Raw genomic sequence first — 13,475 nt, 5'->3', positions numbered from 1 at the left:
GATTCGTGATGCGCGTGAGAAGAGTGCAGCGGTGACGGAGCGTTTTTGGCCTATAGGATGCGCAGAGTCGAACCCCAGGTATCTACCAGTGTAGGTCGGCTTTCGATACACAGTGGTTGTAAATCCTTTGGCCGACCGTCTCACAAGTACGTCGAGGAAGGCGATCTGTCCATTATTTTCCTGTTCCATGGTGAACTGGTTGCTTGGAACACAAGAGTTTAGATGCTCAATTAAAGGCATTACGTCTCGGCGGTGGATCACACAAAAACAGTCGTCTACGTAGCAGACAAAGATCTTGGGGCCGTCTTGTACGAGCATAGCGCAGAATTTTCTAGAGCCTCTAAGGCAATATTCGCACAGACTGCTGAAATGGAATCTCCCATCGCTGTTCCAAACCGCTGCTTGTAACATTATACGTTGAAAACAAAACGTGTTCTGCGGGCCAAATTCCAGGCAAAATTACGCGGTCCGGAGTTGCAAGGATCTACTCGAGAACGATGCATCTCTGCCTTCACGTTCGCCAATTGAGACGCAAGACTTATATTGTCTCCTGGAATTTGGCTTGCAGAACACATATATTTTGTTTTCAACGGACCAGCGGTTTCGAACAGGGATGGGAGCTTCCGTTTCAGTAGTCTGTGCGAATATTGTCCTAGAGGCTCTAGAAATTTCTGCGCTATACTCGTACAAGACGGCCCCAAGATGTTTGTCTGCTACGTAGACGACTGTTTTTGTGTGATCCACCGCCGAGACGTCATGCCTTTATTTGAGCATCTAAACTCTTGTGTTCCAAGCATCCAGTTCACCATAGAACAGGAAAATAATGGACAGATCACCTTCTTCGACGTACTTGTGAGACGGTCGGCCAAAGGATTTACAACCAGTGTGTATCGAAAGCCGACCCACACGAGTAGATACCTGGGGTTCGACTCTACGCATCCTATAGGCCAAAAACGCTCCGTCGCCGCTGCACTCTTCTCACGCGCACCACGAATCTGCTCTGAGCCTGGTCTGCGCAACCAAAAGCTAGCCGTGGTAAGGAAGGACCTTCGCAGCAATGGCTACCCTTCAAAGCTTGTGAGGACGCAACAATTGCGGGCTTCAGTTGCCTCCCCCGAAAGGGTTCCTGAAAAATACAGGCAAAACCGCGCTGCCGTCCTCTACACGCAAGGCATCAGTGAAGCTCTTGCAAGGGTGTCTGGCACATATGGCGTTAAAATTGCACACGTGCCAACGAACAGGCTTAATCAGAAGCTGGTACGCGTGAAGGACCCTTTAGAAAAATCAAGATTCCCCGGTGTTGCCTACAAAATTCCATGCAAGGATTGCGACGCATCCTACATAGGTGAAATCGAGAGCATGATGGAATCCCGTCTGGCCGGGAGGGTACATTAGGAACGAAAAAGAGACGCCGACCAGTCCAAAAAAAACGTACTGACGTTTGGGCTTCCAGCACCGAAGCCTTGTTCACAATAAATGCATCACCAGAAGTGGGTCGTTTAAGTGGGCTTCTATAATCGCTGCAAAGAGCGTGAGTAGATCGGGTTTAGATTTCCGTCGTTACGATTGACTGTGTTAGATGTGGTCTGAATGATTAGTGATTCCAGATGTAGCCGTGATGGTCACTTTTTCTGTAGCGACGATTCTTGCATTGTCCCAATCAATCTTGTGGTCATTCACGACGGCGTGTTTGGCTAAAGCATTGTTGCGGACGCTTTTATTCTTTACTTCACGTGCGTGCTGCTGCCGATGATTCTTATAATTTCCTGATTCCCCGATATACACGCCGCTGCAGTCTGCACAAGGTATCTCGTATACCACACCTGGGAAGCGCTCCTTGTGCAAGCGGTCCTTGACTCTCACGAGCTCATGGCGCATCTTTTTGGCTGGAACGTGGGCCACCTGCACGTCATTTTCCCGTAGGATACGTGCCAAACATTTACTTGTTCCTGGAAGGTAATGCACAGGAGCTCGCTTCATCGGGGCAGGAGGCACGTCCAGTTGTCCCCGTCGTGTCAGTTGGCGTTCTGTTGTGTTTATAATGTGCCTCGGGAAACCGCAGCTAGCCAGGTCGTCCCGTACCTTTGCCGTGTCCACCGCCGCATCCTCGGACTTCGAGCATGATCTTTTCGCACGCTGCAGTAGCGTGCTAACAACAGCCGTCTTGCGGGAAGCGGGGTGCACGGAGTTGAAGTTCAGGTAGCGGTCTGTGTTCGTTTCCTTGCGGTACACGCTGAAACGTAGCCTCTGGCCTTGCCGAGACTCGAGGACGTCCAGGAAGGGAAGTTTGCCATCGGCCCCGTCTTCTGACGTGAACTGAATGGCACGTTCCATACTGTTGAGGTGGGCCAGCAAGCTGTTCGCCGCGTCTTTCTGAACGACGCCGAAACAATCGTCGACATAACGCAAGAACACTTTTGGTTGAGGGGCAAAGGAGGCTAGCGCGCGTGCTTCCAGCGCTTCCATAGTCAGGTTCGCCGCCGTGAGCGAAATAGCGGCACCCATTGGAGTCTCCTGCCTTTGCTTGTAAAAATGGCCTATAAATACGAAGTACGTATTGTTGAGGCAAAAATCTAGAAGCCTACGTAGTTCTGGCACATCCATCGGTGATCTCTTGGGCAACGTCTGATCAGCCTTGAGAGCAGCGGTGCATAGGTTGACAGCCAGGTCAATCGGAATGCTCGTGAAAAGGGACTTCACGTCGAAGGACACCATCAAGTCGTCTTTCACGATCACGGTGTTGTGAGTCTTATCGACAAAATCGAAAGAATTACGAATGTGAGTGGTCCCTTTACCGACGAGCGGAGCCAGAACTTGGTGCAGGGCCACCTGTCGAAGTTCCTGCACCAAGTTCTGGCGCCGCTCGTCGGTAAAGGGACCACTCACATTCGTAATTCTTTCGATTTTGTCGAGAAGACTCGCAACACTGTGATCGAGAAAGACGACTTGATGGTGTCCTTCGACGTGAAGTCCCTTTTCACGAGCATTCCGATTGACCTGGCTGTCAACCTATGCACCGCTGCTCTAACGGCTGATCAGACGTTGCCCAAGAGATCACCGATGGATGTGCCAGAACTACGTAGGCTTCTAGATTTTTGCCTCAACAATACGTACTTCGTCTTTATAGGCCATTTTTACAAGCAAAGGCAGGAGACTCCAATGGGTGCCGCTATTTCGGTCACGGCGGCGAACCTGACTATGGAAGCGCTGGAAGCACGCGCGCTAGCCTCCTTTGCCCCTCAACCAAAAGTGTTCTTGCATTATGTCGACGATTGTTTCGGCGTCGTTCAGAAAGACGCGGCGAACAGCTTGCTGGCCCACCTCAACAGTATGGAACGTGCCATTCAGTTCACGTCAGAAGAGGGGGCCGATGGCAAACTTCCCTTCCTGGACGTCCTCGTGTCTCGGCAGGGCCAGAGGCTACGTTTCAGCGTGTACCGCAAGGAAACGCACACAGGCCGCTACCTGAACTTCAACTCCGTGCACCCCGCTTCCTGCAAGACGGCTGTTGTTAGCACGCTACTGCAGCGTGCGAAAAGATTGTGCTCGAAGCCCGAGGATGCGGCGGTGGACACGGCAAAGGTACGGGACGACCTGGCTAGCTGCGGTTACCCTAGCCACTTTAAAAACGCAACGGAACGCCAACTGACCCGACGGGGACAACTGGACGTGCCTCCTGCCCCGATGAAGCGAGCTCCTGTGCCCTACCTTCCAGGAACAAGTGAATGTTTGGCACGTATCCTACGGGAATATGACGTGCAGGTGGCCCACGTTCCAGCCAAAAAGATGCGCCATGAGCTCGTGAGAGTCAAGGACCGCTTGCCCAAGGAGCGCCTCCCCGGTGTGGTATACGAGATACCTTGTGCAGACTGCAGTGGCGTGTATATCGGGGAATCAGGAAAGTATAAGAATCGTCTGCAGCAGTACGCACGTGACGTAAAGAATAAAAGCGTCCGCAACAATGCTTTAGCCGAACACGGCGTCGTGAATGACCACAAGATTGATTGGTACAATGCAAGAATCGTCGCTACAGAAAAAGTGACAGCATCACGGCTACATCTGGAATCACTAATCATTCAGACCACATCTAACACAGTCAATCGTAACGACGGAAATCTAAACCCGATCTACGCACGCTCTTTGCAGCGATTATTTAAGCCCACTTAAACGACCCACTTCTGGTGATGCATGTATTGTGAACAAGGCTTCCGTGCTGGAAGCCCAAACGTCAGTACGTTTTGTTTGGACTGGTCGGCGTCTCTTTTTCGTTTTTAATCCTACATAGGTGAAACTGGAAATTTTTAAAAGAATTCAATAGCACCAGAACGATGTCAAAAAAGGCAATGCAAGTTGAATTGCTTCGGCGGATCATCACCTGGCTACTGACCACTCCATCGATTAGGATTCCGCAAGCATAATCGCATCAGAGAAGCGCCTGTCAACACGACTACTTTTAGGATCAGAGCATATTCAACCAACTAAAAACACGATTAACCGGTAGCGGGGTAATCTCCCCGAGATATACATGCGCAATCTGTGCCACCGAACCTATAGATAGTCGCGACCTTTCACCCCCTCTTCATTGTGAACAAGGGGCCAGTAGGGGCCCCAAGGCGTCTTTATTTATTTGTTTTTGACCAGGCGAGTGCCTGCTTGTATTTCATCAATGAATCACCCTCCCCTGACGAGTTTTCGTCGAACCTTGGACTCTGCTAGGTGTCAGTGGGTTTACACACCCAACTTGTGGGGACGCACATAAGCTCTTAACAAATGAGCTGCGTAGTGGCTATGCACTAGCCATGGTTTTTATTAGTTGCCTTGATGTATATGATCTTCTGTCGCAGTGTTTTAGGTAGCTCACTCGCACATTATTCCTTTGTTTTTGGACATTGTGGAGTGTTCAATGTATATTCGTTCTATTTCTGATTTTTATTGCAACTGTAAATATGTCAGGAGTCCCGTACTGTGTGCATGAAGGCAGCCTAAATAAAAAAATTGGCTGCCTTGTCTTTGCTTAGAGGGGCCATGCAGACAACACACAAGTTTGATTCATTCGACAGATTGCCTCGTTAGAATCATACTGACACCATTTTTAGCTGTACTTCACTCGAATAAGCTATATAATTAGGAAAAAGGGAATGGCCATGCGACCCACTAGCTCATTTCCCACAGCAGTACCTATGATCTCATATGTCCCCAGCTGTGCGATTGGCTGAGGCCGGCAAAAGCAAACGCAAATTGGGCAGGCCTTATAAGCATGCCGAATGAGCTATTTGCACTTAAATGTAATGCATATTCATTTTACAGCAGTAAAAATGGGGCAGTAAACAATCAAAGTTACGAAAATACGCGTACACATACAAGTACCGATGCGCACTGCTGTTGGTACGGCGTGCACTATGCTTGTTTTAGCTGCACAGCACTCCGCCGCTTTGTAGTTGGCTTGCACGGCCCTGGCCGATTGGCATAGGCGATGTTGTCTTACGTGACCCTGTTTGTCGAGGATACCCCATGTTTCACAAAACCATTACTTTCTACAGTAACGAAAACAAGCCAGGTGCAGACGCGGTCAAAAACAAAGCAATGGCAAACAACTGTTTGTGGATGAGTATGGTAGCTCCACCTGGGAGGACTGATGGCTAGCAAGGCTGCAGACCCGAGTGACGCAGTAGTTTGTTTGATTACATGCACTTATGGCTTCATTGCTGACATCCCAAAAACACACGATATGGTGGGAGAATCAGACTTTTAACCTAAATTAATTTCTCAGTGAATGCAGCATCATTTGCTGAAGCGGTGGGGCACTATAAAACAGGAAATATTTCGAACGAAGCGAACTTCTATGTTGTCCGAATGGCCCCTTTAATGCACTGTATTGTATTTTTGGTTCCTGTAGTGATGTCAGCATGAAGGAACTGCAGTAGACAAAGTTAATGTTAGCGCTTTACCATGCATTTTTTTTTGTGTTTGATGGAAACAAATATAATACTCTAACCAAGGACTTTATCCGAAGTGTTCCCAACGTTTCGGAACCTACTTGGCTCCTTCATTAGAACTGTCTATGTTTGACCAAGAGCCATAGTTCTACATATAAACAATTTTTTTGTTTGCTGCAGCGGATCAGAGGCTAGGGCACAAATAGGGGGTAGTACAGCTAGATATCTGTTCATCTTTCGCCGGCTTGCTTTGGTGTGACAACTGTATCTAGTTGTCAATTCCAATTTGTTGTGGTCAGTTTTTCTCAACTAAATTGTAGCTTTTTTAAAGATTATGGAAGTTTTTGTGGGCCTAAAGGGTTGCCGCATTGCATGTTTGGCCGATGTGGCGTTGAAAGCGGATATTTTGCTTCAAAGTGGAATGTTGGCCTAGCATCATGGTCCTGTGGTTGCTGCTCACTTTCATTCATGCCATTATTTTTTATATTATCACTTAAAATTAAAAGTTAACCAATCTGCTGTCATTTTAATTTTGTCACCTGCTTTATACTTTCTTTTTTTTCAACTGTCTGTAAGGAGTGACAATTCGTCTTTTTATGATACCAAGGCATCGAACTGCGCTAGTTGGTACATGTTTGAATGGATGAAAAACCAGTGGAAAACACAGGGTACGGAAGAGAACGACGGGATAAGCTTGTCCTGTTGTTCTCTTTTAACTGTGTCCTGTGTTTACCGCTGGTTTTTCATCCATTCAATTTTCATGAATTTGTTCAACAGCGATTAGTTTAAGTGCTAAAGCAATTTTTGTCTTGAAGGTTCCCTGTAGCATTTATATAAGTGCTCTCTGCTCTTTTTTTACCCAAGACCCCATTACCAGCCTTAATGAGATTGTCTTTTGTAGACATGAAGTTGAAATAAATATTTGTTTGCATTGCTTTGCATATTTTGAAAGAATTGCTTGCTCACTTTCTTTCAACCCTGTTTCTTAATCCTGCCTAAAGCATTTTTCCATGTTTATTTTTTTTCAGAACCAGGAAGGGTGCTCATCCTCGGTTCTTGCTGAAGCACCAGTATCTGTACTTCACACGTGAGCTTTGAACACACAGTAATTATGGTATGAAACATTTTACCAGTATTAGCTTGCTTTGTAGATGTCAAAGCTCTCGACAGTGTAGTACATTGTCTGGTGTAGTGCACAATCTCTCTATAACAGCACCCGCTGGGTGCTGTTGTAGAGAATAATTTTGTGGCTATAATACTTGAGATTATTTTAAAATGTACATCAAATACTAGTAAGAATAGCTCTCTAAATTGGTGGCCATTTTCCTGGTGGAGGCAGAAAGTGAAAATGCCCATGTGTGGAGATTTAAGTCCACAATAAATATCCCAAAGTTGCCAAAGCTAATCCAGAGCCCTCCTCGCGGTGCACTTAATATCCCATGTGCAGCTTTGTGTAAAAACAGCCAGAAATGTATGATCAATTTAAATTGATTTTAATGTTTCTAAATGCAAGTATTCTAAGTTTAAGCTGCCTTATTTAGTAAAATATTTTCTAACAATTGCATAGCTACCAAAGGTTTACAGAAAAGCTTTCATTGGTTATGCACCTTCTCAGCGAAACAAAAATGTCATTAAGAAAAGCAGAAAAAACGTAAATATAGCAACTAGCAACAGTAAAGCTGCTAATAAAAAAGATCGTAACGTTTTATTGATAATATTGCTGATTTTACTTCTAGTCAACTCTTAAAAGGGCTATAGACGGGTTTGATGGTTCCCATGACGCACCTTGTAATACTAGACGAAACTAATGGGCACTGGCTGTTGGCTTTTCATTTGCAACATCGAAAAATGACCCCACATCCACCAGCAGGGACATAATGCAAGGCACCATGCACAAGCTAGACTCATGATAAAATACTGCTATAACAACAATGTCATCACATTTCAACCAGGGAACTCATATGCATTGTTCTGTGATGTTTACAGTTCTTGGTATTGCTATGTGGGGTCATTTTTCATGAAGCAACAAGAATAATGTAAAATAAAATAAGTGGCAGTGGGGACCCAACTTTTATGGGTAGAATAAAGCCACAGTACGTAGGGAAGTATACATATTGTATTTGGTCTGCCTTAATATTGAGCTTTTCTGCTCAGCTCAAGAATAAGGCACTAAACATTGCGAGTAGCTACCGTGATTGGAAGTTTGATGAAATGCTGAGAAGCCAAGGGTTTTAAGGTTCGAAGAACTTTTGTGCAGTTGATTTGTTGCACGCCTTCTTGCTTTCACTGCATAACACGTTTATGCTGTGCAGTGAAGCTCGAAGGATGTGCGCTGCAGTTTAGCAAAATGAACATAAAATTGAATTTTTAACACCGTTTCGAATAATCAACATCCTCTAATGATAAAACTTCTGTACTGCGATTTGGCTGTAATATTAGACTTTATAAATGGATGTTTCAAAAATCGGTGGGTCAGAAAGTTCAAGTAAATTATCAGCTGACATTGAGCTTTAATGGAATGTCTCATAGAACGGAGCTGGGAAAGCACGAATGTTTCATACCGTAATTGTGTGTCATACTGTGCCATATGTGGCTGCACACCTGCAGCGCCATTTGTGAACCGAGGATGATGCACCCTTTTTGTACCCCTTTAGGTGGGTGCTTTTGCAGGAAAAGCTCCTACCTATGATATTTTGGGCAGAAAAGGGTGCTCCTGCGGCGAAAGAATCCAAGCACCCTAAAGGGTGTGCTTGGATTCTGGCGGTACTTGTCTGTGCTAAGCGCATGATATGGTTTGGACATTCCAAGCTCTAGCCCGCCGAACGCAAAGTAATGCCTTGACTCCAACGCGAGTGCTTTTAATAACAACTTTGATGACACCACTGTTGAGAATCGGTTGAAACGGAGCAGGCGACGCACGTCGGTGTTATATTTTTCTTCGGCGTGCGGCCGCAGTGGCACGAGCCGTGCGATCAGCCATGTTCGTGGCTATTTCAGTGTTGCCAAACGAAGAAATTGACAGCTAAACTTTTCAATGAATACCGGCTATAGGATGGGTCAAAGATAAATGTTCTTTATAGTTCAGACTGCTGTATCCACCTCATTGCATTCGGAGGGAAGGAAGTTCATAATTGCTTGTATCTTAATATTTGGTATGTGCTTAGCTGTAAAGTTTTAAGAGAAGTTGCCAAAATGTTTATTAATAGACACCTCAATCATAGTTTATGGTTGTGAATTAGTTTTAGTCTCAGGATTCATGCACAGAATTTTGCAAACATTCTTGTTTCTTTTTTTGTGTTGCAACATTTACTGTCGATTGTAAAAGTTTGTTCGGAAAACGTGGTTTCATTCGGCTTGAGTCTCAAGATTTTTGACACAAAAGAAATTGTGCAATTTATGGTCAATAGAACTTATAAATGTGGTTGTCTGCCTTTTAAAAAAGTTGTGACGACAAATACCAATACAAGTTCTCTACGGGTGCACATCACATGGGATATTGTTTTTGGAAGCTACCACCAGAAAACATGATTGCAATTGTAGTGGGGGTCCAGTTCTGTCTAGTTGTATCAATTGAATGCTAATGTGTAGTGAGCACACTGATAACAGTTTTCAGTGGTCCCTCTAGTGCACCAACGTTGTGATCGTCACGTGCATGAAATTGGGAAGTTCTATTATTTCTTCTTTTTTGGTTCAGACTACTACGTTTTTTTGTGTGTCATGTCAAGTTAACCGATATTTCAAGATATCCGAGTTTGATGTCACGAGGGATCACTGTATATATAACTTAAAATTGTGCCATTAGTCATAAATTGTTGCATTTCATTTACTTACACAGCCTCCAGACATACACCTGTCGCCATGAATTGCATTAGGACACCATGGTGACAGGTCGCAAGCCTCCAAGGCGATGGTGATGACATGCGCAACACCATGGTACTGCGCGTGCCATCACCTTTAAAAAACGTGTGAGGATGCTCAACACCCTTTATTTAGGGTGTTGAGCGTCCTCACCACCCTTTAAGGGTGTTGAGCATCCTCAACACCTTTTTTTGTTCTTACACCCTTTTTTCGTCCGTACACCCTTTTTTGGCGAAAACACCTTTTAAAGGTGTTAGCCATGGGACAAGGTTTTTACACCCTTTTCGGCCAAAAAGGGTGTAAAAAAGTTTAGTGTGTTCTACATAAGCTCCGACCGTGACGATCAAAATGTTCTGGTAGACCACGCGGTAACGGAAGCGTCTCATCGACCCTTGAGGCCGTACGCAGTTGGGCTAAAAAAGTTTTACATTTCCTTTCCGCGTGATTGCATAATGCTCTGAATAGAAATTTGCGAAAGAGCCTTTGTCTCCACTAGACGTCGCTGCCGTATAATCGAAGTGAAAAGGAAAAATGTGTGAAACACAGGTGAAAATGCAAATGCAGAGGTGTCAATAAGATCATAAATATTACCACCGACAAGGATATGAGACGAAAGATAGCAAGGCTTGCCGTTATCTCCTACGATCGCACATTTAGTTTGCAATCTGAACATTCATATTTTTTCTGGGTCGTTCGAATTTAGTGTTCTTGCTCAATGTACGCCGAGACAGTGGCGGATGCTCAAGGACCTCGTGGAATGGCCGGGCCGGCACGGTTGATACATGGAGCATGGCGACGAGGGGAGATGGATAAGGCACGGGCTATAGACCTGGTTGTGATAATTGCGAGGTGCTCGACCAGTAGGGAGGCGGAAAGGGTGATTGACCACTCTCTGGATACCCCCACTGTGTGAAGAAATGCTGGCGCCCAAGGTTGGAAAGCCGTGACAGGCAACGTACGTGGTGAGCAGGGCGTCGAGGTCATACTGCGCGAAGAGCGCGTTCGACTCCGGAAGCACAAGCGTGAAAGACTTGCCCATGCGGCCCAGTTGGCGGTGGCTGATCTGCGCATGCGCCGAACGTGACGGTGTGTAATACATCCTTGCCATTCCCACCATCAAAATCAACATCAGCAATTACAGGTTCTACATGCCTCTTACAGGACGGGGGCGTCGCCCAAAGGCTTCAAACGCCCTTCGTCGAACGTTTTGCGAATCCATTCCTGGACCCCAAACTTCCTACCTCGTTCCTCCATCGAACTCGTTGCTTTTTGCTATTTCGTTCCCAACCCCTCGCTAGCCGTTACGTGAAACGGATAGTTCACCCGTTGTCCGACACCCACGTTACCCCGCAGTTTTTTCTTCATTTGAGCTAAGATGAATTCCCCCTGAATCTGTTGTCGTATCCATGACGCTGCTTCATTATACCTAAGTGTTACCCCCTATCATTTCTCTGTCCGTGGTTATTTGGGCTGGCCAAAGTATTGCTTGAGTTTTAATAGTAAATCCGCAAGTTTCATGCCCGTTTATGATGATCGGTAATGCACACACGTATACTAGTCTTTATATCGAGCTAAACAACTAATTGCTGAACATTTTCAGCTTTTGCAGGCCAACCCATAACAATTCTCTGGGTCTCTTTTCGTGACCTGGATCAGCTCTGAGAACTTGCAGTAGACGATTTTAGTCTCTATTTCTAGTACATCAAACCTACCTTGAATTTTTTCTAGACGTGTTTGTTAAACATTACTTTCCATTTCTTTCTGTTCATCGTTAATACTAGAACTGAAAGCTGTGAGTAGATTTCTTGAAGCATGTTCTGTTAGCCATATCCATGCTGACTCGATAAGACGATGCCATCCGGAAATCTGAAGTGGCTCCGGTGCCTCAACTGATCTGTGACGGCTGAGGGACGCACAAGGAAACAGCCATGGGAAAGATATCTAACGGGTGGTGGCTTTAGGCATCTTGCGATGGACAGAGGCTGTCCCCAATGCGGCAGTACTAAGTATTTAAATGCCCGAACAGGAGCCCTACGGTGTGCGCTAACTTCTCAGACCGAGCATCTGGCTCCTGCATCCACCGCTTCTGGCAAACTGCAAACTGATTGGTGACTTGAATGACGCTGTCAATTCGTAACACCAAGCGAAAATAGGGAACAATAACCACAATGCTGCATACGTTCCTCCTTCCCCTTTTTGGCGTGGTATGATTGGCCAACTTCCAGACCTTCAATCGACAGATTAGGGTCTTTGTGTCTCGATGATGGGCTAAGGATTATGCTCACCCCTCTTGTTTTCATGACGTTATCACAGAATGTCTCGCACTAGAATACATTGGTGGTTTCGACTCTTATTACTATCCCTTTTATTAAAAATTCATACTTCGGGGGTTTCACATGCCGGGGCTACACTTGGGCTATGATGCGCAGCGTAGCGTAGGGCTCCAGTTAAATTTTGACCAACTGGGGATGTTTAAAGTGCGTTAAGATCACAACACACCGGCGTTTTCGCTTTTCCCCTCTATATAAAAAGCGGCCACCGTGGCCGGGATTGAAACCGCGTCAGTGCCTCTGTTCTCATCTACGGCAGGGTGCTGATGTCCAGACTCTTTGAATTTAACGAAAGATGGCAGTGCGGGTGCTTTAAGTAGTACACAACTAACGACGCTCGAGCAACAAGCATGTGTGCATGGGCACCTCTGTTCGGAAGACAAGATGCTGCGCAGGAGGCCGACGGTTGCGCGTAGCGGTGTCATGCTGCCGCGTATAGATCTTATGCAAAGACTGGCGCCCTCTCGCGGGAACCGCGTGCGCTTCCGTCATGTTGGAGGATTCCCAGATCTCCGGATACCGCAGTATACATGATAGGCCGGGGTTAGCGATGCGCACGTAGGCATATATCGTTATCCAAGATGCATAAGTACTGCCGTGTAACTTGCTGTGCACAAAGATGATACGAGGACGACCACAGAAAAAGCGTACACATCTTTTTTTTTATTTCTCAACGGAAGCGTGATTCAAGCCCTGCGTGATGTCGCTTGCGTGTGTCGACTTCTTAGCGCAGTAATATTATAGCTAGATCGCATGAATAGTCACGAAACGAATAATATGTGCAGGACTAAAAAGGTGCCAAAGTTAGATATTTTCTAGCCCTGTATTTGCCGCCGAGCACTCCTGCCTGCTGGTAGTTAAGGCGCACTGCATCAGTCAGCTCGTACTTTATCGAGATGAGTTTTGAGTCTGTCGTTCGTTCATTGCGCGCCCGTGTTTTCTTTTTATTCCGGACGTTCGCTGCGCTTTTATGGAAGTACTACGCATTATTTCATTTGCCAAACGTTACAGGAAATAAGGGATCCGCGAGAGTTGCAACCTTCACGTAGCGCCATGAGTAGCGCAAGTACGTACGTAGTAAACCGTGTATCGGTCATTTACCGCTCGTCGCCTGCTGTTCGACCGGAGCCTATTTTCCCAAGATCAAATTATTCGAGCGGAATTTTCTAACCGGTAGTGTGCATCCCGTTTTGTTGTCCAGGGCGCGAGAAGCAGACGCTCAGCTGTCGCCGGGAGACACGCGCTCACGAGCGCTCGGAATTTTCTCGCTCTTTAGGGTTTTCGCAGTTTCTTTTTTTTTTTTTGCGAAAGTCTTTGCGTGTGCTCGGGATGCTCAGCGGTCGCCGCGAGG

General features: G+C 46.1%; 1 protein-coding gene across 1 annotated transcript in view; it reads right to left on the bottom strand.

Annotated features, from left to right (window-relative positions):
- LOC144153532 (uncharacterized) overlaps positions 1-13,475 on the bottom strand; it is a 34,276-nt gene that overhangs the window by 15,690 nt on the left and 5,111 nt on the right. The window contains exon 6 of the mRNA XM_077685159.1: positions 10,754-10,857. Coding sequence (XP_077541285.1) covers positions 10,754-10,857 — 104 coding nt within the window. The remainder of the gene's footprint in view (positions 1-10,753; positions 10,858-13,475) is intronic.

Source organism: Haemaphysalis longicornis, unplaced genomic scaffold (genome assembly GCF_048455015.1).
Source record: "Haemaphysalis longicornis isolate Haplotype H1 unplaced genomic scaffold, Haemaphysalis longicornis Haplotype H1 scaffold_9, whole genome shotgun sequence".
Classification (NCBI taxonomy): domain Eukaryota; kingdom Metazoa; phylum Arthropoda; class Arachnida; order Ixodida; family Ixodidae; genus Haemaphysalis; species Haemaphysalis longicornis.
The sequence above is the reverse complement of the archived record's forward strand: the minus strand, read 5'-3'. Positions and strand labels throughout refer to the sequence as shown.